The sequence below is a fragment of the Pinus tabuliformis genome, chromosome 7, assembly GCF_031772625.1.
Source record: "Pinus tabuliformis cultivar Carrire ecotype Pingquan chromosome 7, CPIR1, whole genome shotgun sequence".
NCBI lineage: Eukaryota > Viridiplantae > Streptophyta > Pinopsida > Pinales > Pinaceae > Pinus > Pinus tabuliformis.
The window spans coordinates 113642579-113670479 of NC_142293.1; the positions used below are offsets into that span (position 1 = coordinate 113642579).

The following is a 27901-nucleotide window of genomic DNA, read 5'->3' on the forward strand; positions in this document are numbered from 1 at the left end:
GCCACGTGCCAGATGAGAAGCGCACCAAATTGGATCGTACTGCAGAGAAGGGGTTTCTTGTTGGTTATAATGAAACCTCTAAGGAATACATGACCTACATTCCTAGCAATAGGAAGATTGTAGTGAGACGGGACGTAAAGTTCATGGAAGATTGAGCTTTCAAGAGATCTCATGAGATGCTTGCAACAGAATCAACCAGCTGAAGCTCCATTGGTCCAGCAGTAGGGGAAGCCACAAGGGAAGCTAGTGGGAGAGTTACAGGGATCTAGTACAGTGACATGTACTAGCATTTCCTAGGGAACAAGGGATCTAGTGAGATCTCAGGAGACGGAGCAGAAGAAGCAGGATGAGGAGGAGTTGGTTGAAACTCCCACCACCAGTGGTTGAACCAACAAAGAAATTCATCAGACATTGAGAGATGCGGAGGAGTTAGCTGGAGCTCCTAGAACGAACAAGAGACAACACAAACAACCTAACAGATATCAAGCATTGGTAGCTCAAGCTGCAGAACCTTCCATCTTTCAGGAAGTCACACAACATCAGGTGTGGGTAGATGCCATGGTAGAAGAATACAACTCTATCATGATGAATGATGTTTGGGAGGTGGTGTCGAGGCTCGAGGACAGGTCAGTTGTAGGTTCTCGATGGATCTACAAGATCAAGTATGTTGCAGATGGCAGTGTGGAGAAGTACAAGGCTAGGTTCGTGGCAAAGGGGTATGCACATAAAGAAGGGATATATTATGAGGAGACCTTCTCCCCAGTTGCCATATACACTTCTAACTAGTCAATTAATCCCTAGCAGCTCATGGGATGGCGGATTCACCAGATGGATATCAAGAGTCAAGACAACATTCTTGAACGGGGTGATAGAGGAAGAATTGTACATAGAACAACTAGAGGGCTTCGAGACTCATGAGAGGCGCACTCAAGTGTGCAGACTGAAGAAAGCTCTATACGGACTCAAGCAGGATCCCAGGGCATAGTATGGTCGGATTGAAAGCTACTTGTAGCAGATGGGATTCGTTAAGAGTGGCACAGATTCCAACCTTTACTATTTGATGGTAGACGGTGAACCACTCATCCTAGTATTATATGTGGATGATCTCTTCCTGACAGGATCATCAAGGATCATAGAGGATTGCAAGAGGAACCTAGCACCAGAGTTTCATATGAAGGATTTCGGGTTCATGCATTATTTCCTAGGATTGGAAGTGTTGTCGCACAGATTGTCACGACAACGCTCAGACCGGGGGCTATCACCCTAATCCCCGATCTCTCCGTTTAAGCCTATCTCCCGCGGCTAAGGGGGGTAGACCCTATAGGAAAATGGATGACCAACTGTGAACCAGTTGGGTTGAAAGACACGAGGGGGGACAAGCACTTAATTGATTTTGTTAAGCTAATGGACCAGTGCCTTATGGAGTTGATTAAATGATTATTTATTAGATGTTGCAGAAGATATGAACTTTGTAAAACAATCATCTACCATCAAACAACTCAAACAAAGATTAACTTTTATCAAATGCGAGAAAATGCTTAATGGCTTAATGATACTCCAACAATTAAAATTTCGAAAAAGGGCGTTAAACAACCACGCAAAATGCTAACCAGAGATCACATTCATGTAGTTAATCTTCAGATGAACATCAAAGCATGTTAAACATTTATTCCCACATCAAAATTTTAACCTCAGCAGAAAAGATAAAACATAAGGAATTCCTGAGCCAAGACTGAAATTGGCAAAAAATTTCCCAAAATATTTTTATATTTTTCAAATAACAAAATTTAAAATTAAAAAAAAATCTAAATAATATTAAAATCTAAACTAAATAAAAGAAACCCCTTTTTGCTTTTTATAATTTTATAATAAATTTTTTTATTTTTTTATGAATTTTAAATAAAATAAAATTTAACTAAACCATAACAAAACCTAAATTTAAATCCTAGAATAAAACTTAACTCTAAGACTAACTATACAAAATAAAGCACTAACACCTAAATCAAAATCGAAACTCCCCTTTTCCCTTTTTATTTAAAACTTTGAAATCGAACTAAAGTAAGATAATTCTATCAAAAAATAAAAAAAAAGGACTAAATCTAAAACTATGTCAAATGAAATCTAATTAAAATTTTCTTTAGTCTAATATACACAAAATCAAAATTTAAAAAATCTAAACATTGGCTTTTATTGTTACGTGAAACCCAAACTTCAAATTAAAAACGTATCTACGTTGACCCTAAAAGAAAAACTCACGCATATAAAAATTCATCCTCTCCACGCACGTAACAATACCAAAATGCATTACCTGGCCCGTGTATTGAAAAAAAATTTAACTGTTTTGTGTGCAGTGCAGGAATCGATAGCAGGTTTGCAGCAGGCAGATAGCCAACCGGTAGTGAAGAAGCCGAGGAGTACGCAGGAAGAAATGAGTTTGCCGCAGTTTGGAGGTCAGACAGATGGACGGCAAGGTAAGACTGCGTGCAGGTAGTGAGCCTAGCGGCGATGGGGAAGAATGGCGTGAGGGCACTGTTGTTTGGACGCTGCAAACTTTGATGTGGTGAATGCAGCATGGAGCAGGCGTGCTGCAGTTTTGATTTTATTTTTATGTCTTTTGTAGGCTGGTATATATATATATATATATATATATATTGATGCTGCCAGCAGGTTTGACGGACTGCAGATCTGGGGCAACGGATTGATGAAGAAGATGCGTTTGCTGATGAGAGAGCTGGCCTGAAGCAGCGTGATGGGACTGGAGCCACAGGGGCAGATGAATGGATGAATTCTGCTCGATGATTTGGTGGATGGGCGATGAGAAGAGCCAGACAGCGGCAACTAAGGATAGCTGGGGGATTAAAAAAAAAACGATTTTGCAGTCCTCGGAAAAATATTCCAAACCCCAGAAGCTGATATTCACTCTTGTGCTTTAGAATTATCAATGAAACCGATGTAAGATTTCTTCCAGATCTGAAAACAATTGAAATTGAAACCCTTGGACAGCGAAACAGCTTAGATAAACCTCAGAAATCTTCAGAAACCCTGCAACCTGGAATGGAAAATCACCCAAAAATAATATGTGCAAAAAACGAAACTAAAACCCTAGATCAGCTAAACAGCATTCACAACTTTTGACTCTTAAACAGCCAGATTTATCAATAATCAGCAGTAATATTATCAAAATTCCAGATTTACTATGAAAAACTTCATAAATCTCTCATGCAATTCAGAAAAAACAAACTTAAATGATAAACCCGGGATCGACACTGGCTGGGCTCTGCAAGAGAATGCTTGCGGAAGTTGGCTGGTTTAGCAGAGAACTTCCCCAAATGCCCACTGATCTTCTCAATAAGGGTTTCCCGTACAGCTCACTTCAACCATCAATAAAGAGGGGAAAAACAATACTAGATTCCAGATACAATGGAGATACCTTCCATTATTTCAGAAATCTTATTACCATTCAAACCCTAGTAAGTGAACAAGATACATGTGTTCAACAATACTCCAGATCAAGCTATTACTAATGGCTGAAAAATGAAAATATGCAGAAAATAAAACAGCTCACAGCATTTCAGGAGAGTAACACCAGCAAGATTTCAACCCCAAAGTCTTTCTTTATTAGCACCAGAAAAAAGTTTACAGGAGAGCTTTCTTCAGCACAAGACTCACAAATCGAATCTGATCTCAAATGACCCCTAGCACCCTATTTAAAGGAAAAATTCCCAACAGCTAGTTCGAGTGATCCATGTCAAACTAATCTCGATCGTCGATTAGGATCAAGATTTCTTTTAATCTCATCCGTCGGCTTTTTTAATGCATTTTAATATATTAAAAAATTAAAATTCTGCATTTATTTACTCAAAATTTTGACTTATTATTATTTTATAATTTTTTTATTATTTATTTTATTTTATTTTTTATGTTTTAATTATTTTTAAAATTTTATTATTATTTTTATCTATTTTTTAATTAATTAATTTTTTTAATTTTTTAATTTTTATTTTTGGATCCTCGAACTTAGCCTTTGGAAAAATCACCTAGGACCTAGGAATTAGGACTTATGAGGGGATTAAAACATTTTCTAACCCTCAAGACACTTTACATCATGACTTTTACAATTTTACATCTCAAAGGGGAAAACCCATTTGACACAGACCCTCATAGACCACCCAGTTCTGCGACACAACCATAATCTAGCAGATCAACACACTAGGATTCCTCTAAGATTCTAATGACAAAATTCGTTCCGGCTTTGGGGTTAGGTTGAAGGAAAACTCTGTCGATCATGGATCGGTGAGACAAATAACCTTTTGGAACGTAGATTATCACTAGAAAATTAGGTCCACCTAGGCAATTTAAATACATGACTCAACTCTGCTAAGATTATTTACAATTCACACATGCAGACTAGGTTTACAACATAAATTGATCATGTCGACAATGACTGTCGAATGGCACGGATACGTCAATCAAGCGCTATCCCTTTTGCGAAGAAAAGGGGGTGTATTGCTATGGGAAGTTGACACGTAGTGGTCAACAGGAAGTATGGGAAAAGGACAGGGAGATCTTCCTTGGGTGAGGAAGATACGCTATAGATATTCTGAAGAGGTTCAGAATGCAGGATTGTAGACCCATGTCTACACCCATGATCACCAATGGGAAGAAGACAGATGCGTCAGATGATAAGGTTGTTGACCCCACCTTGTATAGACAATGTTGCACTCATTTTGTCAAAGTTCCAAGGAAGTAGATGTACCATATTTTTCTTCCAAGGATCGAGATCATTAGCCATCAGTACTATGTTATTGTAAACCCATTCTGCAAATTGTTAATGTAAGTGATGCTAGTAAGACCATGAATGTATGTAACAACCAAGGTAAGCTTATTATTTTGGCGATAATCTCATCCTAGGAGGTTTTTCGTCTCACTGATTCATTTGTGTTTCTAAACATGGATGGTCGGAAAAAATTTTCCCTCCAACCTCGCCCCAAAGCTAGGGTAGAATCTGTCGTCAAAGTCTTAGGTGAGTTCTAGTGTTCTAGTCGAGTCTTATGTAGAAGTGATTTGGGAATAATTTAAGTTAATTGGCTAAATTATTTTATCACAAATCACTTGGTCTACTAGATCATATTATATCACAAAATTGGGTATATAATTTGAGAGTTTAAGCCAAATGGGTATTCCCCCTTTGAAGATTGAATTGTAAAAAATCTTATGTAAAAAATATTTTAGTGCATGGTCCCTCATACTTGGACAGCATGGCTAAAATATTAGAGGGTGGAAAAATAATTTAATCCTCTCTGTTGACCACTACGTGTCAACGACCCATAGCAGTACACCCCCTTTTTTCACAAAAGGGATAGTGCCTGATCGATGTGTTCGTGCCGTCCAGCTATCATCATCAGCTTGATCATCATCTTATAATGTAAACCCATTTTGCATGTGTATAATGTAAATAATCTCAACAGATCCATGTCATGTATGTAATCACCTAGGTAAACCTACTTTTCTGGTGACGATCTACATTCTGGAAGGTTTTTTGTCTCACCGATCCATTCTCGGATGGTTGGCAGAGTTTTCCTTCAGCCTTACCCCAAAGCCAGAATGGATTTTGTCACTGGGATCTTAGGGGAGTCCTAGTGTTCTAGATCGAGTCTATGTAAAAGTGATTTGGGAATAATCCTAACTATTTGGTTAAGTTATTTTATTACAAATTACTTAATCTGCTAGATTATATTTGTGTCGCAGAATTGGGTAGTCTATGAGGGTCTTTTGCAAATGGGTGTTCCCCCTTGAGATGTAAAAAATGTGAAAAGCATGATGTAAAAGGTCTTGAGGGTTGGAAAAATAATTTATCCCCTCATAGATTAATTAATTAAATTTTCTTGCCAAAATTAATTAAAATCCTAAGTCAGAAATTTAATTAATTCTAGGTCCTAGGTAAATTTAAATTCTCTGAAGGCAAAATTCGTCAGTACTTAAAAATTAAATTTTAAGTGGTCCGGGGACTAAGGTAAATTAATTATTTTGCTAAATTTTAAGCCTTTGATCCCTGGGGTTAAGTCGAAGTCAAAATTTTGAGGAAATTAATTCAAAAATTTAATTTTTGAATTTATTAAAATGCATTTAATTGAAAAATTCGATTTTCCTCAATAATTTAAAATTTCGATGGATGAGATTAAAAGAAATTTTAATCCTCATCAATGGTCGAGATTTCTTTGACGAGGATCACTCGAACTAGCCATTGGAGGATAATCTTTGAATAGGAGGTCATTTGTCAGTCAGTATGATCCAATCTCTGAATCGTGTACTAAGCGAAAAGCTCTCTTGTAATCTTTTTATGAGCAATAAAGAAAGACTTTGGGGTTAAATTTCTGTTGGTGTTACTCTTCCTGGAAATACTGTAAGATGTATCATTTTCATGCATATATTTCTTTTTAGCCATTGATAATAGCTTTCTGAAGAGCGATTTGAGTACAGGTATCTTGCTCAGTCACTGGGGTTTGAATGATAATTTAAGTTTTGAATATAATAGCAGGGATCTCTATTTATTTAAATTTTATTATCGTTTTCTCACTCTATGTGGATGGTTAAATTGAGTTTTGCAGGAAATCCTTGATTATTAGATCATCGGGCGTTCGGGAAAGTTCTCGGCTGAACCAACCAACTCCTGATCCATGTTTTCTGAAGAGCCCAGCTTGATTTGATCCCAGGCTTATCATAAGATCTTTTTTTATGGGTGATGCATGAAGGGTTTTGAGCTCAGTACCTCCTTTAAAATTTGTTTTTTTTTTGTGTTAAATCAATAGATCTCGCTGTTGACAGCCTCGGATTATCAGATTTGGGAGCAGAGTTGGACTCACACTGGGAGCAGAGTTGGACTCACACTCCCTAGATCTGATAGATCTGTCATTCATGTACATAGATCTGTAATTATTTTCAGTTTTTTGACTTGGGTTTTCTGGGTTTTAGTTTCTTTTGGGTCATTGTATATATCGTTGGGGTGTTTTATTGTCGTGCAGCTACAGATCTGAAAAGGAAAGTTGTGCAAAGTCCAGATCTAGGCCCTGGAGGGTAAGATCTGGATCTCTGGGGTTCATCAACATCATTTTTGCAGGGATCATATCCAGATCTTGCAGTCCAAGGGTTTTAAATAATTTAAATTCAGATCTGGAAATTTTTTAAAGGTTTCAGGGTTAAATCTGAAGCAAGTTGATTCAAAATTTTAAATTAAGTTTTCTGGAAATTCTTTAAGAGTTCCTGGTGGTGGATTTAAAGAGGTTCTGGCCCACCATTTTTGCTGGTTGGTTTGCTGCCTGGGTTTTCGATTTTCTGCTGCATTCTTCTCCTCTAGAAATTTTTGAATTTTTTTTAGGGTTTCTGGAAAATTCGAATTTCTTTGTGGCCCTAAATTATCTTTTCTGTTGTCCACAGTTTCTCCACCCTCCAAAAGCGCTGCATTCTCAGCCATCACCATTCACGCTGCCTGCTCCAGTTCTCTGCTGCCCTTCGATCAAGCAAATCCGAGCTTCCATCTGCCCTTTGCATATCTTTCTCTGTCCACCTGCAGCAGCAAACTCCATGCATCCATTCCTCATTGTACGCTGCTGCCATCGAACTGCTCTCAAACTCCATTTCGTCAGCTCTCCCCATCAAATCTACAACTCTTCATAGCATTACTCCAGATCCGCAGTCATAAAACCTGATCCATTGAGCTACCTAAGCCCGTACGCTGCTCCATATGCTGCAAAATAAATCTGAGCCAAACCGCGTCCATCTCATCCATGCATATCTCCCTAACCCTTTTCATCACAGTCCCTTCTCACACACTCGTCAGCTCTCTCCTCCATCTCCATGCTGCCCAGCCTTTCTCTCGCTGCTCATCAAACCCTCATTCCACTGTTCCTTACTCTCTCTGTTGTCCATCCCTGCCCGTGTCCAAGTTTCTACTCAAGCCTCCGATCCCTTTCACCTGCACAAATTTCCCTCGCTACTCCGGAACCTTTCCTCTCCCGCGGCCATCTGCTCCTCACATTTCTTTCTCCCGCAAACCTACAGTTGCAAAAAACACACTTCGACTTTTTTATTTATGTTTGTATGCATATGATTTAGGTTTAGTTCTTGTATTTTTTTATTTTTTTTTCATTCGATCTTTTTTTATTTAGTTTGTATATAGTTAGATTAACTTATATGCATTCTTTTTTTTTTGTTTCATTTGATGTCATTTAATAAAAAAATCTTAAACATTTTAAAAATCTTAAAAATTAAAAATCTAAGCATTTAGAAAAATTAAAAAACATTTTTGTTTTATTTTTTTTTTTGTGTGACTTTTGATTTTGCTTTTATATTTTGATTCTTTATTTTTATTTTTTTTACAAAATTAAAAGTCATAAAAATTTATAAAATTCTAAAAATTTAAAAAATTTTAACATTTTTAAAAAAACTTAAAAATTCAAAAATTCAAAATATTTTAAAATTTGTGATTAAGGATTTAAAATAAATTAAAGGATTTGCGCTTTCACATAAAAAAATAATAATAATAATGTGACCTCCGGCCCATTAAAATTTTTATTTTATTAACCCTTTTGATTTATTTTATTTCTTCAATTCGTCTAAGGAATAATCAAAATTTAAATTTGAAGTTCCTTAGTGTTATTTGGTGAATTCTCATTTTTTTTCTATGGTCAAAGTGCGATAAACGTTTTAAATCATATTGACTATTGGAGAAAGTTAATTGAATCTAGATCTGGGCAATTAATGAAAATTATTTTAAATCTAGAATATCTCGCATATTGCATCTTTGGGCATTTATATTGATCATTCATGATTGTCACTATTTGTCACATATTGGAAAATTGTCCTGGATAATTTGTTTTCTTACTTAATCGAACATAAAGGCACTGGTCTATATTTGTTTCTATCTCGTGGTCGTGTATTGGCTACATTAGCGTTTAATCTTTTCATCTAAGTTAATCGAGATTCGTTTACTTTTGTCAAGTTGTCCATCATTAAAATCTCCTAGTGTCTGTGTTTCGCAGGCTATCCTCACTCATATACCTTAGGGACTACCCCCCATGACTTGCCTAGGAAAGAGTCTAAACGGAGTAAGCAAGGATCAAGAGTGACAGCCCTTATTCTGAGCATTGTTGCAGTGCCTAGACACTTTGTGCGACAACATCATCAAGTGTCAATTAATTAAATTTTCTGGAAAAATTAAATTAAAATCATAAGCCAGAAATTTAATTAATTAGTCAAAATTAAATGATTAGAGAAATTAAATTCCCCAAGTGGAAAAATTCGTGGTATTCAAAGGAATTAAATTTTGGAGGTCCTCCAACAATGGAATATTGGATATTTCAAGAAAAAATTGACTCTTGGACCTTGGTGGTTAAGTCGAAGTCAAATTTTTGAGGAAATTAGCTCAAAATAATTAATATTGAGCTAATAAAAAAGAGATTTAATGAGAAATTCGAAAATTCCTCAAAATAAATATTTTCAATGGCTAAGATTAAAAGATCATCAAGGATTTATCAACGGCCAAGATTATTATGATGAGGATCAAACCAACTAGCCGTTATTTTTAGAGAGTCATTTGTATGTCAAAGCCATCTAATATCTGGCTAAGAAATCGTTGTTGAATCATTGATGTAACACTATTGTCCCACTAGGAACATTTATTTGAATCATAATAAAGACTTTGGAGTGCAGTTCAAGGTGTTCAGTGTTTGTTGATCTGTGGTATGTGTTGGGTATGGGCTTTCCTATATTGTGTTGATTAATGCTAGAAGTTGTTTTTCATTAGATGGGGATAAAGTCATTCTATTGAGAGATTTTGGTTTTATCTTATATGATTTGATTCGCCATATTGTCTAACAAATTTTCTTGAGAAATATAAATAGTGTTTGTAGGTTCCCCAGTCCTTGGTCTCCAAGTTCACAGATTGTGGGTATGAACCGACTTTATTTGGATACCAAATATTTATGTGGTTGATTTAAATCTCGCTAAGGCTATAGTGTGCATTAATTTTCTAAAATGTTTTTAGCCATTTATCAAAGAAAAAACTCCACAAAATTATTTCTCAAAATTTATTTCAAAATCCTTATACATTTGTAAATTTTGTAAATAGATTTGTAAAATAAGTTTGTATATTATTTTTTCTAATTGGTGTTTTGGGGTTTTTTAGATTTTTTGTATATATTGGAGTTTTGCGCATTTGTAAATCTATTTGTACAGGTGAGATCAAGTGGAGAAAGCTAGAATAGAGCTAGATCTAGGCCCTTGATGGTAAGATCTAGTCTCTAATTTTTTTTGCAGGACCAGTCATTGAAGAAATCAAGCAGAATTGCAGATTTGAAGGAATAAAAAAAATTTGAAGTTGGGGTTTCAAGTTTTAGCCCTCCCAGGCTTGGATCCAGCCTCTCAAAGGCTAGTGTTGGCCTCTAAACGCCCTGCGTCAGCCCTTTTGCCCTCTATGTCATCCTTTTAGGGCTTTTCTAATGCTGGTCGTACCCTCTAAGGGCCTCAAACTCTCCTCTTACCCCTTGCGTTAGGGTTTCAAGGCCTTGAAAGGCCTAGCCGTGAGCCCTAGGCCACGTGGATGCCCTCCCAAGCCCTAGGCGATTGCCTCGAAGGCTAGTCGTGGCCTTTTAGGCCATAATTTTCCCTAGTTCCCCCAGTGTCAAGCCCTTTAGGGATTTCCCTCTCTCCTTTGCCCTTCGCTCTACTTTTTGTAGCCTTCTTGACCCCTTTTTGTTGATTTGGGGTAGCATCGGATGTGATCTAGCCATGAAAATTGATGGACAGGCTAAAGCACATGAGATCTCCAAGACCCAGAAATGGTTTCAGGAAATTCTACCCGATGAAGGAGATATTAAAATAATTAATATTTTTAATGGGTTCCTAAGTCTAAACTTAGGAAAATGAAAATATTAATGGGTATTAATATAAAACAGCGTTAGGAGGTTCTAAATGACATGGATCAAGCCAAATCTAATCTTAGTCATTGATTATAAATGTAGTCTCAATCGTTGAAGACTCAACAGAAAAGTATAAGAGAAGGCTTGAGGGTCAGTTGGAGATACACCAGAATGATCAATCAGTTTGATTTTCTAGAGTGGGGTTTGCTAAGAGAAATCGAACCAATGATCAGTTGCAGCGAGGGGCAGTGAGTGCATAGCAGAGAGGCAGAGATAGTGCCGGAAGACCAGTGCAGAGGCAAAGAGGCAGACACAAAGCCAGAAGGAGCCACGCAGAGGCCAGTAGTGACTGTCCAGAGGGCCAAAGGGCCTGCATGAGTGATGCAAAGGCTATAGAAATGACGCAGAGGGGCAGAGAGGTTGCGCAAAGCCTCAGAGAGCTGACACAAAGGGTTTCAGGCTGACGCAAACGCCAGGAGGGCTGATGCAGTGCCTCAGAGGCTGATGCAGAGGGTTTCAGGCTGATGCAAAGGCTAGGAGGGCTGACGCAATGCCTCAGAGAGACGCTGGAGAGAGTTTCGTGAAATAGACTTTCAGAATATCTGCTTCCGAAGAGAGGTATTACTGCCAAATCGAAATCTCTGTCGAGTGAGCCAGTTTGGCACCCAATTGTACTTAAGAAAATTTGCTTAATAATAAAACCCTCAGAATTGCTGCACCGATTTTCCCAATTTGGGCTTTTCCAGGGATGATTGTCCAAAAATAACGGTGTCCCTTATTTGTTTGCCTATTTCTTTCAGCTGTTGATCTGTAGATGGTTGAGATTGCATTGTGTTTATTTCAATATTTACATGGTTAAATAACTTGTTCAGTAATTAAACAAGTAGGAGAAATAAACCAGATAGTGCAGGAAAATTTCTAATGGGTTAGACTTAGAAATTTCAACATGGTATCAGAGCGTTGTAGACCACAGGAGAGTTGAAGGCACCAGCTGAATTAGAGAATTTGTAGCAGAAACAGTTATCCCGAGTGACAAAAGTTGTTCCTAAGCAGAATGAAGTAGAGAAGGGGTGACGTAAAGGGCCTGCGTCATCAGTTCGAGCCAGAGAAGGCACCAGCGCAGAAGTAGTGAGAGGCAGAAGAGGCTCACGAAGAGCCACGTCATCCTGCTCAGCCAAGTAGGAGTGACACAGTTGGCTAGTGAAGCAATTCAGCCACTGTTGGGATTGCACAGAGTGTAGAGGCTCAGTTCTTCATTTGCTGGGGCATAGGAAGCTGTGGGAAGATTGTGGAGTGTGAAGCTAGTGAGGTGTTGTTGCTATTGAAGCAAAACATTACCTAACGGGACAGAACCAAGGTAGAAGGGAGTTGCTACCTCAGCGGATTTGTAGGAGCAAAAAAAATCGAAGAGGTGCGATTCGACTGTTGGCAGAAGGATTTCCAGGAGGGAAATGGAGACTCAGAGGGAATCTAGGAGAGGATTTCCAAGAGGGAAGTCGAGACTCAAAGGGAGTCTAGAAGAGAAATTCTAGGAGGGAAGTAGAGACTCAGATGGAGTTGAAGAGAGAACTTCCTGGAGGGAAGTAGAGACTCAGAGGAGTCAAAAAGAAGAGCAGAGATGGCCATGAACGGACTGAGGGATTAGGATAGGCTGGATGAGGCATCCAACTTTGTCATCTGAAAGGCCAAAATCCTGTCTATTCTAGATAGACATTGCATCAAGGCCTTTGCCTTGAGAACTGTGGCTATCCTAGTCGACCCAGTTGATAACGAAAAGTATGAGGATGTGATGGCCAAGGCAAAGTGCATAATCCTTGATGGGGTCAAGGATCATGTAGTTTAACATATTGCCGAGAAGAATATGGAACATGAAATGTGGGACATCTTGACGACATTGTATCATGGCACTTCCGTGCAGAGGAAGATGCTACTAAAGAATCAATTGCAGTCGTATCAGATGCAGAAGGGGGGAGCAGCTAGATCACTTCCTTAGCAGGTTGCAGGAGATTTGGGACCAACTGACTTCCATAGGGGCCATGCCGGATCAGGAATTGATGGTGAGGACCACCCTGAACGCAGTCTCCGAGGAGTGGGAGACATTCCTCTAAAGCATTTTGGGCAGAGCGGATCTTCCAGATTACGAAGAATTGTGGGCAACTCTTCGCCAAGAAGAGATCAGATGGATGACCAAGGCAAGAAGTAGTGGCAAAGGAACCTGGGTCAAGAAAGAGGAAGAAGAGGATGCGGCTCTGGCATTTGCGGGGCAGCAAGGGGAGAGGAAGAAAAAGGACCTCTCCAAGATTAAGTGCTTCAACTGTGGGGAGTTGGGCCATTATGCAATCCAGTGTCCTAGGAAGAAGAATAAAGGAGAGGCGTCTAACTCCAAAGCAGCACCAGCGAAGGTGGAAAAGTTGGTAGAGGATGATGACGATTGTGCCATGAGTGCTCATGTACCTCTAAATAAGAGGTGGGGAGACATCGAGCTGTAGTTAGGAGGACTACAGAAGATGTAGGGGCAGAATCCTTGAGGTACCCAAACTCTTGGATCATATCTGGCTATGGGAGCCCTGAAGTGACAGTAGCAGGATGGTGGATGTCAGTAGAAGCGGATGCGGATGGAGCGGCAGAGAGTGCTAGAGTGCTAGAGTGCAGTAGTCCCAGGTAGTGTAGAGAGGATTGCAGCAGTGCAAGAGGCACAAAGGAGGTTGCAGCAGTGCAGGAAGGCACATAGGTGTTTGCAGCGGTGCGAGAGGCACAGAGTTTGTTGCAGCAGCCCAAAGGCAGTAGAGGGAGCACGGGATAGTGGCAGAGAGAGCTTCAGCATCAGGAGGGTTTCTAGCCTCACGAGGATGTCAGTAGTTGGATAGATCAGTTACCATCATCACAGTAACTGAGTTGCAGTGCAGCAGTAGCAGTGGTAGTGCTATGGGCAACACGATGTAGCATGATGAGAGAGGGCTGCAGTGCAGATGCAGTGTTGGGAGGAAGGACCAGCAGCAGCACGGATGCAGAGGGAGTTGTTGTACAGATGTAGCAATGGCAATGGTAGAGCCATGGGCAGCAGTACAGGATGTAGCAATGCAGAGGATGTTGGGCAGGAAGGCCAAGCATCAGCACAGGTATCGGTGTCGGATGATCAGGGTGATGCTCAGTGGTGGAGTATTACTAGAGCACATTCCTCACTAAGAGGGAGTGTTGATTTGGGGTAGCATCGGATGTGCTCTAGCCATGAAAATTGGTGGAGAGGCTAAAGCACATGAGATCTCCAAGGCCCATAAATGGTTTGGGGAAATTCTACCCAGTGAAGGAGATATTAAAATAATTAATATTTTTAATGGGTTCCTAAGTCTAAACTTAGGAAAATAAAATATTAATGGGTATTAATATAAACTGGGTTAGAAGGTTCTAAATGACATGGATCAAGACAAATCTAATTTTAGTCGTTGAGGAGATGTAATCTCGGTCGTTGAAGACTCAATAGAAAAAGTATAAGAGAAGGCTTGAGGGTCAATTGGAGATACACCAGAGTGATCAGTCAGTTCGATTTTCTAGAGTGGGGTTTGCTAAGAGAAATCGAACCAGTGATCAGTTGCAGCGAGGGGCAGTGAGTGCATAGTAGAGAGGCAGAGATAGTGCCGGAAGACCAGTGCAGAGGCAAAGAGGCAGACACAAAGCCAGAAGGAGCCACGCAGAGGCCAGCAGTGACTGCGCAGAGGGCCAGAGGGCCTGCGTGAGTGACGCAGAGGCTACAAAAGTGACGCAGAGGGCCAAAGAGGTTGCACAAAGCCTCAGAGGGCTGACGCAGAGGGTTTCAAGCTGACGCGGAGGCCAAGAGGACTGTCGTAGTGCCTCAGACAGGCACTGGAGAGAATTTTGTGCAGCAGACTTTCAGAATATCTACTTCCGAAGAGAGGTATTACTTGCCATATCGAGATCTCTTTTGGGGGAGCCAGTTTGGCACCCAGTTGTACTCAAGAAAATCTTCTTAATAATAAAACTTCAGAATTGCTGCACCAGTTTTCCCAAGTTGGTTTTTTCTAGGGACGATTGTCCAAAAATAACGGTGTCCCTTGTGTGTTTGTCTATTTCTTTCAGTTGTTGATTTGTAAATGGTTGAGACTGCATTGTGTTTATTTCAGTATTTATATGGTTAAATAACTTGTTCAGTAATTAAACAAGTAAGAGAAATAAACCAGATAGTGCAGGAAAATTTCTAACGGGTTAGACTTAGAAATTTCAACACTTTTCAGCCCTTCTTTTACCTCTTTTCCCTAACCATTGACTTTCTTGAACCTTTTCCTTAGCCTCTAGCACTCTTCTAGCCCTGTTTTGACCCTTAACCATTTTTGAAATTTTCAGGACTGAATACTTGGTGGGTTTTGCAGAAATTTGGATAAAAAGATTTGATTTGCAGGTGGCAAATTCATTGCAAAATTTTGACATGTTTGTGCAAGTTTATCTACAAGACCTTGGGCCTAGGGTTTGCTCTCTAAACCTTGTTCTCTCACTATTTTACCACAGTTGTAAATTATGATTTATAACAGTGACCCATAAGTCCTAAAAACGCATCTAATTAGTCAAAATACTTTAAAATTGAAAAATTCATGTTTTCTAGAAATTTGGCCTCTTGGGTATTGCATTTCTAGCCTAGATCTAAATTTTAGCTTGCTGGAATTTCGCTGCATAACTAAATAATCAGATTTGGAATTTTCTGAATCACACACCTAAAAGGGCTCAAAACAAAAATTTTTAGTTTTTTGCCAAACTTTTCCAAGTTTTGGGCCAGATTTGGCACTTGTTGTGGCATAAATAACTCATTTATTTTATGTTCTACTTACTGTTGTAACAAGTTAAATCAGATCTGATATAAGTCTGAACATCTTAAAGTGGGCTAAAACTCATAATTTACATTAGAAAAGTGTCGGGCATTTCATTTATCATCTGTGGCTATCGTAGGCTTGTTGTTTCTCAAATCTAAAGTGATTTTAGTGTTGTTGTCATGACTCATAAGGATAACAAGTGTTGATATTTCTGAAGTATTACCGCTGATCTTGATTATTGAAAATCTAACATTCGTTTGTCTTGTCTTAAGCTCTAATAATTTTCAAAATTTGCACTTAAGACACTCACACAATTAAGCTCTAAGTTTCTAAATCTTGTTTAAGCTACTTTTGGCATCAAGATCAAATTGACATTGTGATTGAATCATTATTGAATAAGTGCTCTACTTTAAGTTCATAATCTTAAAAAGCTTGGGTATTTGTATCAGTTATTTTGTGGAATTGGCATCTTATGGATTTGATATTGGCATCATCATTGGCATTTACTTGGTTGAAATATCTTTGAAGATCTCAAATTGTTTCAATTGTGGCATTGTCTTTAATAATCTTGCAATTGATATCTTGGCTAAGTGTGAGTTGAGTTATTACGAGATTTGTGTACATCATGTGGTCATTAGAACTTTGTGATTATCTTTGGTATCTATTTCACACTTAAGTATTTGGCACATTCTTGCTTGGTTAAGATTGTCTTTTTATTTATCATTATGTACTATTTCCATAAAGAATAATCATAACTTAGGTACTTAAACATTCAAAACAATCTTAAGCTAAAACTTCACTCATCCATATTGCATGTCATTCTAAGAGTAATTGCATTTAACAACTTACCTCCAAGCATAAGCTTGGTTGATAGACTCTTAGGACAATCCTTTGTCATTCAGCTTGAGGGATTCAACCCTTCTTAGTGGTTAACAAAGTGACCTTGCAGTCGTTAGAGCCACTGTCTCTACAGCGTCGGAGGCATTGGGTGGTTGGAATACAAGGAGAGATATTGTTAATCAGGCCACTGTATACTTCCCGTTGGTTTCCATCTCACAACCTACTATGAAGACTGTTTCTCAAAACAATTAAGGGAAAGGTTCCATTTAGACTAGGCATATAATCTAAAATTAACCAAGATCCTTGCATCACACTTAGGTCTTAGGAGTTGCATCTCATATAGGTTAGTCAATCATATAAGCAGCGGTTGTCCATCCAGTTACTTGGTCATAATTTATAATAAGCAAGAGATTTTGACTCCATAAGGCACTAGTCTCAATTCTAAATCTAATTGAATCCTTAATCTTGCTAAATTTTCACCAAGTAGCTAGGCCACTCAACTGTGTCTCCCGGGCAAGTTGGTTCCCAACTTGCTTTCCATCATCTCACTTCCATAGGGACTACCCCCCATAGCCTACTGTTGGGAGACAACTAGAATGGAGTGGGCGTGGAATAGAGTGACAGCCCTGCCCTGAGTCATTGTCGTGGTGCCTGTACAATCCGAGCGACAACATTTTTTGGCGTCGTTGCGGAGGAAAAGTTTCTTGTTGTCAGGGTTTACAACATTTATTCAATCCTTCATTTTTTTACCTTTTCATTTTAGCTGCCAACACCACACAACATTTTTTGGCATTGTTGTCAGGCACAAGTTTCTTGTTGTTAGGGTTTATGACAATTTCTCATAATCTTCTAATCATCCTCCATCTTTTATCATTCTTCACATTTTCATCACCTTATATTTCTTCATCTCACTAATCCTCTCATCTTGTTCATTCACACTTTTAACACCTGGACATGTAGGTTGGTTTCCTGTTTGGGTGGTGACTCCACTTATTCAACCATTCACAAGAGCTTACTCTAGAAGGAATCTTGGTAGTTTGGTTAACCTCACCCCCCATCCTGAAAAGGTTCTAAGAGCTTGGTTAAATAAATTACATTCTAAAGAGCAACAAAATTTTCTCAGATAGGAAGCCCTCCATGATCTCCATTTGCTTTTCATCAATCCTCCAAATCAAGACATCATGGGTGACTTTTACAGGCCTTGCAATTTCACGAACATCCAACGGTACCCGCATGATCTGCCAAATGAATCTACCATGAGCAAGTTGCCAATCTTCCAAGGGAATAATGCCATCAATGTTGAAGCACATATAAAGAAATTCAACAGTTTCATCCAAAGATTTGCTCATACTACTACGTACAACCATGAAGATGTCAGAATGAAGTTGTTTGTTCTATCCTTAGAAGATGATGCTCTTGATTGGTTTCATGACAAAGCTGACAATGCCTTTGATTCTTTAAGGACCCTCCTTGATTCATTCAGAGATAAATATGGGGATAGGAGAGAAGGAAAATATTTGGTCAAAGAATTCAACACTATTAAGAAAAGAGAGAATGAAACAATGGAAGAGTTTAACCAAAGATTCAACAAAATTTTAAAAGATATGACTCAGGATTACAAGCCTCCCGACAAGACAGTTTTGGAATAGTATCTTGAGGCTTTCCACGTTGAAACTCAATATGAGATAAGACGTGCTCACCCCAATACTCTAGCTATTGCCCAAAGCACAACTAAAGAATTAGAAAAGGACAAGAAAGCCTCAGGAAAATCAGAAATCCTAGGTTTTGAAAGAGTTCAAATCAAGTCTAAGGGGAAAGAAGTTAAAGAAGAAGAGTCAGAAATAATTAAAGAATTGACCCAATTAGTAAGAGAAATGAAGATTGAACATGCCAAACAAATAAGCAAGATGCAGAATCAGTTAATACAGATAGAAAGAGTCTGAATGCAGAATATGCCGCCCAGGAATAATAATAATAACAAGGGTAACAACAATAATCCATGGCCAAGAAGAAATCCTCCAAATGATCAAAGGCCTCCTACACCACTTGAGTCTGCTAATATGATTGATGAACATGTTCCTTTTTGTAGACCTTGTGAGAGTTTCCATGAAGAAAGTACATGTGCCTTTGCTAAAAGAATCTTAGAGGAAAGTAGAAACCAACAAAATAATAATGCAAGTCAAGATAACTCCAAGGAAAGTCAATGTGCCGACATGATTTCTTCAGCCTTTGCCATCAATACCTTCAATGAAGAAAAGGACCCCATTACTCAAGCATATGGTGAGAAGCCATCTCAGGAACAAATTCTAGAACTTGCCAAAAGTAAAGGTTATACCTATCAGAGGAAAGGTAAAGATCCAAATCAAAATAAGCAAGTTCCTTCTAAAAGGTATAAGTCCGGATTAAAGGTGGATTGGGTAGCATGGATTAATAACATCAAGATGTCAGTTCCAGTCTTAGAACTTTTGAAGATCCCGTCACAAAGAGCTTCATTCTTCAGAGCTTTAGGCATTGCTCAACAAGAAAATTTGATACTCAGCCTAAAGATGAAGAAATTAAGTTAAAAGATATAAATTGTTATATGACCAATGAAGACCATCAGCCATTCTTTCTGACATTGGATATTAATGATCATCTTCTTTACAATTGCATGCTTGATTCTGGTACATCTATAAATGTTATGACTAAGAAAGCTATGGAACAATTAAACTTAAGAATTTCTAGACCTTATCGTAACATTTGCTCAATGGACTCAGTTTTAAAAACTGGAACAGGTGACCGGACCAGTCCACCTAATAAATTGGGTTTCAAACCGGGATTGGTCAAATCTTAATGAACCGGTTTTTAAAAAAATACATTAAATAATTAATTTTTAATGAAAAAAAACTATTTTTAAGATTTAAAACCATGATTCCAAGCCAATAGAGACAAAATATGCAAATTTTGCTCATCTATATACCATGTAAAGGTGAATATATCAAAATGGCACTGAGTGCAATACATATCATCGACAAAATACATAAGCAATGAGTCTCTAAATGGCCTATAAAGTCCGAAAACAATGCTACAAGCTATGAGACCATTGGCCTACTACAAGACTACAAGTCTACACATGATCAATCATCAAATTCATCACCACTACTAGACACAGGGTCATCAACAAGAGCTACATAGACATCATCTAGTTCAAAGTCTGAGGATGCCTCAGCCTCATCTGCAACCTCAGTAGTAACACTACCACCAATAACAATAGAAGTGGACCTAATGGAAGCACGAGTTGGTCGCGCTACATGACTAGTGCCTCCCATTAGTTGTTTGTCTTTGCTTGATGTGGCTACTAATCCTGGTTCTAATGGCGCTACCAAATCTACTTCATCCCCCCCTCATGCCATGTCAATATCAAAATCAGCATCAAACACAAGATCTTCAGTCTCCTCCACGCATTCTGATGTTGGATCAATATCGTCCAACATAATGGGATCTAGATTAGGTCTTATGTTGATCATTTGTTGCGCCTTAATCGAAGCTTGTATTGCACGAAGACAAGATCATTTAACCGTTTTTGTTCCAAACGGTTTCTCTTCTTCGTGTGTATGTGCTCAAAAACAGATCAATTGCGCTCACAACCTGAAGCACTGCAATTTTGGCCGAGGACTCTCATTGCAAACTTTTGCAATTGAGGACATTGGCCACCAAATGACTCCCACCAATGTGCTGCAAAGAAAAAGACATTAATTAGTAACTTAGTTTATTTCATTACTTATTTACAAATTACAAGTATTTATAGATAATTTGAATTGTAAATTTGTAAATAATTTAACAAATTGGAATTACTTACCTAGTTGATCTACATCTCTTTCCATATTTGCCAAGTTTTTTCCAAAGGTACCAACTTCCATACTGAAAAGAGTAAGTTGTTTATGTACTTTCAACTGGTTTGCATGGATAGGGACCATGCGCTCCAAGCAATCAATCAATCCATCTCTGATCTCCCCAACCTACAGATCTCCTAACCGATCCTTATAATCATACTTTGGGTTCAAAAAATACCCATTTGCATGTATAGGATGATGGAGTTGATTTTTCCATTTGTTATCAATGATCTCCCATATATGGCCATATTTAGCTAACCTATCCTTGTAAGTTGCCCGTACCTGCTCCTTTGCCTGATCCATAGCCTCATAAATGTAGCCCATGGCCAATTTTTCCCCATCCACCATCCTTAGCACCTTAACAAGGGGCTCGGTAATTTTCACAAGCTCTGTAGAGCTTTTCCGAAAATAATTGTCAAAAACTTTCTTTTTGGTGTCTTTTGCATCTTGTTTACGAGCCCATCGAGATTGAGTGCAATCATCAAAAGAAAACATTTTCTGCAGGTTTTTTTGTTGAGAATTGAGACATTGCAACGTGAGGAAGTGAGTTTCAAATCTCGTAATTGCAGGCCTAACAAGCTCTTTGCCCCCAATGTTTTTCCTCATTAGGCTCAATACCCATGAGTGGTTGTAGATGTATTTTGTAATGCACTTGGCATGCTCTACAGTGTTTTTTACCCAGTCCACTTTGCCTATGTCCTCAAGCATGAGGTTTATGCAATGTGCAGCACATGGAGTCCAAAATATGGTTGTATATTTGGACTCAAGCATCTTTCTAGCAAGAACATAGTTTGAGGCATTATTTGTGATGACCTGCACAACATTTTGCTCCCCCACTTCCTGAATAATCTCATCCAAAATCTCAAATAGAAGGGTTGCATCCTTCACCTTATCAGATGCATCAAATGATCTCAAAAACATGGTTCATTGAGGGAAAGAAACAAGTAAATTAATGATAGTGCGGTTATTTCCATTGGTCCATCCATCTAACATGATGGAACAACTTGTTTTGAGCCATGACTCTCTATACTCAGCGAAATACTCATCAATGGAAGAAATCTATTTTTGCAAAAGAATTCCCCACAAGTCATGCATAGTAGGGCCTTTAAAGCCCTTTCCTGCAACCATAATAGAGTCCCACATAGCTTGGTAATAAGGTGAGTGAGCAGCATTAAATGGGATACCTGCATCATACCACCAACTAGCAATGTATTGATAAGAAGTTTCTTTGTATTCTTTTTTCCAATGTTCATCCATAGTGAGTTGATGACTTGGCTGGGAGTAAGTGGGATTAGCAAAGGCAGTGGTGGCAGAGGATGAGAAATAACTCTCGATGTTTGTTCTCTTTGTTCCTCTGAATTGTTGTCCAAGAGCAAGAGGAACATAGTGAAAGGGGTCATTGGTGGAAGGGATAGAAGAGAAGTCTTGAATCTCATAATCATCATACCCACTCTCTTTCATGGCTTGTATTAAGTCCCTCTTCTTTGCAATTTCTTCTTGGATGGCCTTCTCCCTAGCCTTATTCTCCTCAAACTTTTCAAACGTGTGAAGGTATTCTGCTTAACAGGACCTAACACTTCCTTTCGCGCTTCACATGGCTTTACTTGGCCTCTTATCCCAGCCAAGTGTTGTTTCAATCTGAGAATACCCCCAACTCCAATAGATTTATTGCAAAATTTGCACATCATTTTTCCATGAATCACATCACAATGAGCCCATGCAACGTCCTTGGATTTTGGAGTCATGTTGGCTTGAAATAATTAAAGTTTGCAAAGAAATTTGCCATTTAAAAAAAAATTGTGGCTAAGAAAAATGGAAAACCTAAGATGACTATTCCAGCAAAAACTCAACACTCTCTAAGCTCCCAATCAAACTCACAAAACTCCAAATGAGATGTTGGAGACAAATGAGGGGGTGAGCTCCTTTTAAAGGCTTGGAGAGAGGTTTTTTGGAGGGAACAACCCTTACTTTCCCTCCAAAACACCCAGGAAGCTTCCAAAAAGACGTCGTGTGAGTTTGTCGCGGCCTTGGTAATGAACCAACTGGCTTAGGACAAAATCGGCCAGTTCGACCACAAACCGGTCAGTTCCATCCTAAACTAGTTGTTTTGGTTTGGTTTATGTGGTTTTTTGGAGAAGCCGACCCTTAAACCAAGTGTTTTGACCCGGCTGCCTAATGAACCGACTGGTTTGACCGGTTTCTGGTTCATGTCGGCCGGTTTTTAAAACTATGAATAAACTCGAGAAAAGTTGAAGTCCTCAGTGTGGTTAAAAATATACAGGTCTCCTTGGTTGATTACCCATACAGGATCATCACCATGGATATAGCAGTGATTGATGCACCAAATGTGTGGGGAATGCTTTTGTCCAGAAAATTTGCAATCAATTTAGGTGGATCTATTCAGATGGATCTATCTTAAGCAACTATTCCAACAGCAACAATTGGTATGGTCAGGTTACATAGAGAAGTGGAAAGAAGATATCACATAGAATTTCCAAAGAGACTAGAAAATGGTGAAGGGGTTGTGCCACAGGGTCATCCGTCACATTTTGAGTCAGAATTTGTCCAGCCAGTTTATTACTTTTCTTCATTCCACCGCCTATCCCCTCCTCCAAACAGAAAGAGAAGCAGGTTTCAGTTTGATAGAGATATGCAACACAGTGGTCAGGAAATTCATCAACCAAAGAGGGTCAAGTTTCAGTTGGGGACATCTGATAAACAACCTATTGATCTACCAGTCAGCAAGCAGATGTTCAAGATTGTGCCACATCGATGATATCTTATGCCATGGGGCATCGTTTGTATAGTATCTCTAACCTTATCCCTTTTATTTCATGTCATTAGATAGTTTTATTTCACGCATTTATGATTATGTATTTCAAATTTCAGTTTGTTAGAGTAGATTTTTCTATTCCAGTAGGATTGACTATGTATGCATAATGATTTCGATTTTGAATGGATATCTATTTCATGGACTTTTGTTTTCTTGGATGCAGGATTCTGGGATTCTCACATTATTTCATGGAAGCAACGTGTCCCCATATGGAGCCAAATGTTGCAATCATTTTGTCAAAGTTCTGAGGAAGTAGATGTACCATATTTTTCTTCAAGGGATCTAGGTCATCATCCGTCAACACTATGTTATTGTAAACCCATTTGGCAAATTTTTAATGTAAATGATGTTAGTAAGACCACGAATGTATGTAACCTAGGTAAGCCTATTATTTTGGCGATAATTTCATTCTAAGAGGTTTTTCATATCACTGATTCATTTGTGTTTGTAAACACGGATGGTCGACAGAGTTTTTCCCTCCAACCTCACTCCAAAGCTAAGGTGGAATTTGTCCTGAAAGTCTTAGATAAGTCCTAGTGTTTTAGTCGAGTCATATGTAAAAGTGATTTAGGAATAATTTAAACTAATTGGCTAAATTATTTTATTACAAATCACTTGGTCTACTAAATCATATTGTGTCGCAGAATTGGGTATATAATTTGAGGGTCTAAGCCGAACAAATATTCCCCCTTTGAGGATTGAATTGTAAAAAATCTTATGTAAAAAATATTTTAGTGCATGGTCCCTCATACTTAGACACCATGGCTAAAATATTAGAGGGTGGAAAAAATTTAATTCCCCCAAGTGTCAATTAATTAAATTTTCTGGCAAAATTAAATTAAAATCCTAAGCCATAAATTTAATTAATTAGAGTCAAAATTAAATGATCAGATAAATTAATTTCTCCAAGTGGAAAAATTCGTGGGTCTCAAAGGAATTAAATTTTGGAGGTCCTCCACCAAGGGAATATTGGATATTTCAAGAAAAATTGGACCCTTGGACCTTGGTGGTTAAGTCAAAATCAAATTTTTGAGGAAATTAGCTTAAAATAATTAATTTTGAGCTAATAAAAAATAAATTTAATGAGAAATTCCAAAATTCTTCAAAATAAATATTTTCAACGGCTAAGGTTAAAAGATCATCAAGGATTTATCAACAACCAAGATTATTTTGAGGAGGATCAAACCAACTAGCCATTATTTTCCCACTTGGAGGATTTATCTATATAGAGAGTCATTTGTATGTCAAAGCCATCTAATATCTGGCTAAGAAATTGTTGTTGAAGCATTGATGTAACACTATTGTCCCGCTGGGAACATTTATTTGAATCATAATAAATACTTTGGGGTGCAGTTCAAGGTGTTCAGTGTTTGTTGATTTGTGGTATGTGTTGGGTACGAGCTTTCCTATATTGTGTTGATTAATGCTAAAATTTGTTTTTCATTAGATGGGGATAAAGTCATTCTATTGATAGATTTTGGGTTTATCTTAGATGATTTGATTTGCCATATTGTCTAACAAATTTTCTTGAGAAATATATATAGTGTTTGCAAGTTCCCCAGTCCTTGGTCTCCAAGTTCACAAACTGTGAGCATGAACTGACTTTGTTTGGATTCCAAATATTTATGTGGTTGATTTAAATTTGCTAAGGCTATAGTATGCATTAATTTTCTAAAGTGTTTTTAGCCATTTATCAAAGAAAAAGCTTCATAAAAATTATTCTCAAATTTTTTTTCAAAACCCTTGTACATTTGTAAATTTTGTAAATAGATTTGTAAAATAATTTTGTATATTATTTTTGCTAATTGGGGTTTTGGGGTTTTTTAGATTTTTTGTATATATTGGGGTTTTGGGCATTTGTAAATCTATTTGTACAAGTGAGATCAAGTGGAGAAAGCTGGAATAGAGCTAGATCTAGGCCCTTGAGGGTAAGATCTAGTCTCTAAAAATTTTTGTAGGGTCAGCCATTGAAGAAATCAAGCAGAATTGTAGATCTGAAGGAATAAAAAAAAATGAAGTTGGGGTTTCAAGTTTTAGCCCTCCCGGGCCAGATCCGGCCTCTCCAAGGCCATCGTTGGCCTTTAAACCCCTTCTGTCAGCCCTTTTGCCCTCTGCATCATCCTTTTAGGGCTTTTTAAGGCTGGTGGTACCCTCTAAGGGCCTCAGCCTCCCATTTAGCACTTGTGTTAGGATTTCAAGGCCTTGAAAGGCCTAGTCGTGGGCCCTAGGCCACACGGCTGCCCTCCCAAGCCCTGTACGGCTAACTGAAAGGCTAGTCATGACCTTTTAGGCCATAATTTACCCTAGTTCCCTTTTCCCTTCACTCTCCTTTTTGTGGCCTTCTTGAACCCTCTTTAGCCCTTCTTTGACCTCTTTGCCCTAACCACTAACTTTCTTGAGCCTTTTACTTAGCCTCTAACCCTATTTTGACCCTTAACCATTTATGAAATTTTTAGGACTGAATACCTGGTGGGTTTTGTGGAAATTTGGCTCAAAAGGTGTGATTTGCAAATGGCAACTTCATTGCAAAATTTTGACAAGTTTGGGCAAATTTATCTACAAGGCATTGGGCCTACGGTTTTCTCTCTAAACCCTATTCTCTCATTGTTTTACCGAACTATAAGTTTTGGTTTATAAAAATAACTCATAAGCCCTAAAACCGCATCTAATTGGTCAAAATACTTTAAAATTGCAAAATTCAAATTTTCTAAAAATTTGGCCACTTGGGTATTGCATATCTAGCCTAGGTCTAAATTTTAGCTTGCTGGAATTTTGCTGCATAATTGAATAATCAGATCTTTAGTTTTCTAAATCACACACCTAAAAGGGCTCAAAACTAAATTTTTCAGTTTTTTGGCAAAATTTTCCAAGTTTTTGGCCAAGTTTGGCACTTGCAGCATAAATAACTCATTGATTTTCTGTTCTACTTACTGCAGTAACAAGTTAAATCAGATCTGATATAAGTCTGAACATTGCATCTTAAAGTGGGCTAAAACTCATAATTTACATTAGAAAAGTGTTGGGCATCTCATTGATCATCTATGGCTATCATAGGCTTGTTGTTTCTCGAATCTAAAGTGATTTTATTACTATTGTCATAAGGATAACAAGTGCTGATATTTTTGAAGTATTACTGCTGATTTTGATTATTGGAAATCTAACATTCGCTTGTCTTGTCTTAAGCTCTAATAATTGTCAAAATTTGCACTTAAGACACTCACACATCTAAGCTCTAAGTTTCTAAATCTTGTTTAAGTTACTTTTGGCATTAAGATCAAATTGACATTGTGATTGAATTATTATTGAATAAGTTTTCTACTTTAAGTTCATAATCTTAAAAAGCTTGGGTATTTGTATCAATTATTTTGTGGAATTGGCATCTTGTGGATTTGATATTGGCATCATCATTGGCATTTACTTGGTTGAAATATTTTTGAATATCTCTAATTGTTTCAATTGTGGCATTGTCTTTAATAATCTTGCAATTGATATCTTGACTAAGTGTGAGTTAAGTTATTACGGGATTTGTGTACATCTCGTAGTCATTAGAACTTTGTGATTATCTTTGGTATCTACTTCACACTTAAGTATTTGGCACATTCTTGTTTGGTTAAGATTGTCTTTTCATTTATCGTTAAGTACTATTGTCATAAAGAATAATCATAACTTAAGTACTTAAACATTTAAAACAATCTTAAGCTAAGAACTTCACTCATCCATCTTGCATTTCATTCTAAGAGTAGTTGCATTTAACAACTTACCTCCAAGCATAAGCTTGGTTGATAGACTCCTAGGACAACCCTTTTTCATTCAACTTGAGGGATTCAACCCTTCTTAGTGGTTAACACAGTGACCTTGCAGTCGTCAGAGCCACAGTCTCTACAGCACCGAAGGCACTAGGTGGTTGGAACATAGGCAGAGGCATCATTAATCAAGCTACTGTCTACCTCCCGTTGGCTTTCATCTCACAACCTACTCTAAAGCCTATTTCTCAAAACAGTTGAGGGAAAGATTCCATTTAGACTAGGCATATAATCTAAAGTTAACCAAGATCCTTGCATCACACTCAGGTCTTAGGAGTTGCATCTCATATAGGGTAGTCAATCATATAAGCGACGATTGTCCATTTGGTTACTTGGTCATAATTTATAATAAGCAAGAGCTTTTGACTCCACAAGGCACTGGTCTCAATTCTAAATCTAATTGAATCCTTAATCTTGCTAAATTTTCACCAAGTAGCTAGGCTACTCATTTGTGTCTCCCAGACAAGTTGATTCCCAACTAGCTTTCCATCATCTCACTTCCATAGGGACTACCCCCCATAGCTTTCTATTGGGAGACATCTAGAACGGAGTGGGGTGGATCAAAGTGACAGCCCTTGCCCTAAGTCGTTGTTGCGGTGCCTATACAATCTGAGCAACAATTGACAGCTTATCAATTCTCTCATGCATCTGGTCAACACTAGGTCAAATATTTGCTTCACAATTAACACCCTCATTTAGCTAATGGTAGAACTGACGAGGTTGCATTGGGCAGCAGCAAGGCATATTTTGAGATATGTGCATGGCACAATCGAGTATATGTTGAGATACACCCGAGGGGATAACATTAGGCTATGTG

At 38.1% G+C, this 27901-nt stretch overlaps 1 protein-coding gene across 3 annotated transcripts in view; it reads left to right on the forward strand.

Moving 5' to 3' along the window:
- Positions 1–27901, forward strand: part of LOC149245553 (NAD(P)-binding Rossmann-fold superfamily protein) — a 395959-nt gene that overhangs the window by 306047 nt on the left and 62011 nt on the right. The window contains exon 8 of one of the 3 annotated variants that reach the window (XM_089457802.1): positions 23445–23575. The exons of the other annotated variants lie outside the window; for them this stretch is intronic. Within the exon in view, the coding sequence (XP_089313928.1) occupies positions 23445–23529 (85 nt within the window). The 3' untranslated portion in view covers positions 23530–23575. Of the gene's footprint in view, positions 1–23444; positions 23576–27901 lie in introns of those variants that run through there. 3 annotated transcript variants of the gene reach the window in all.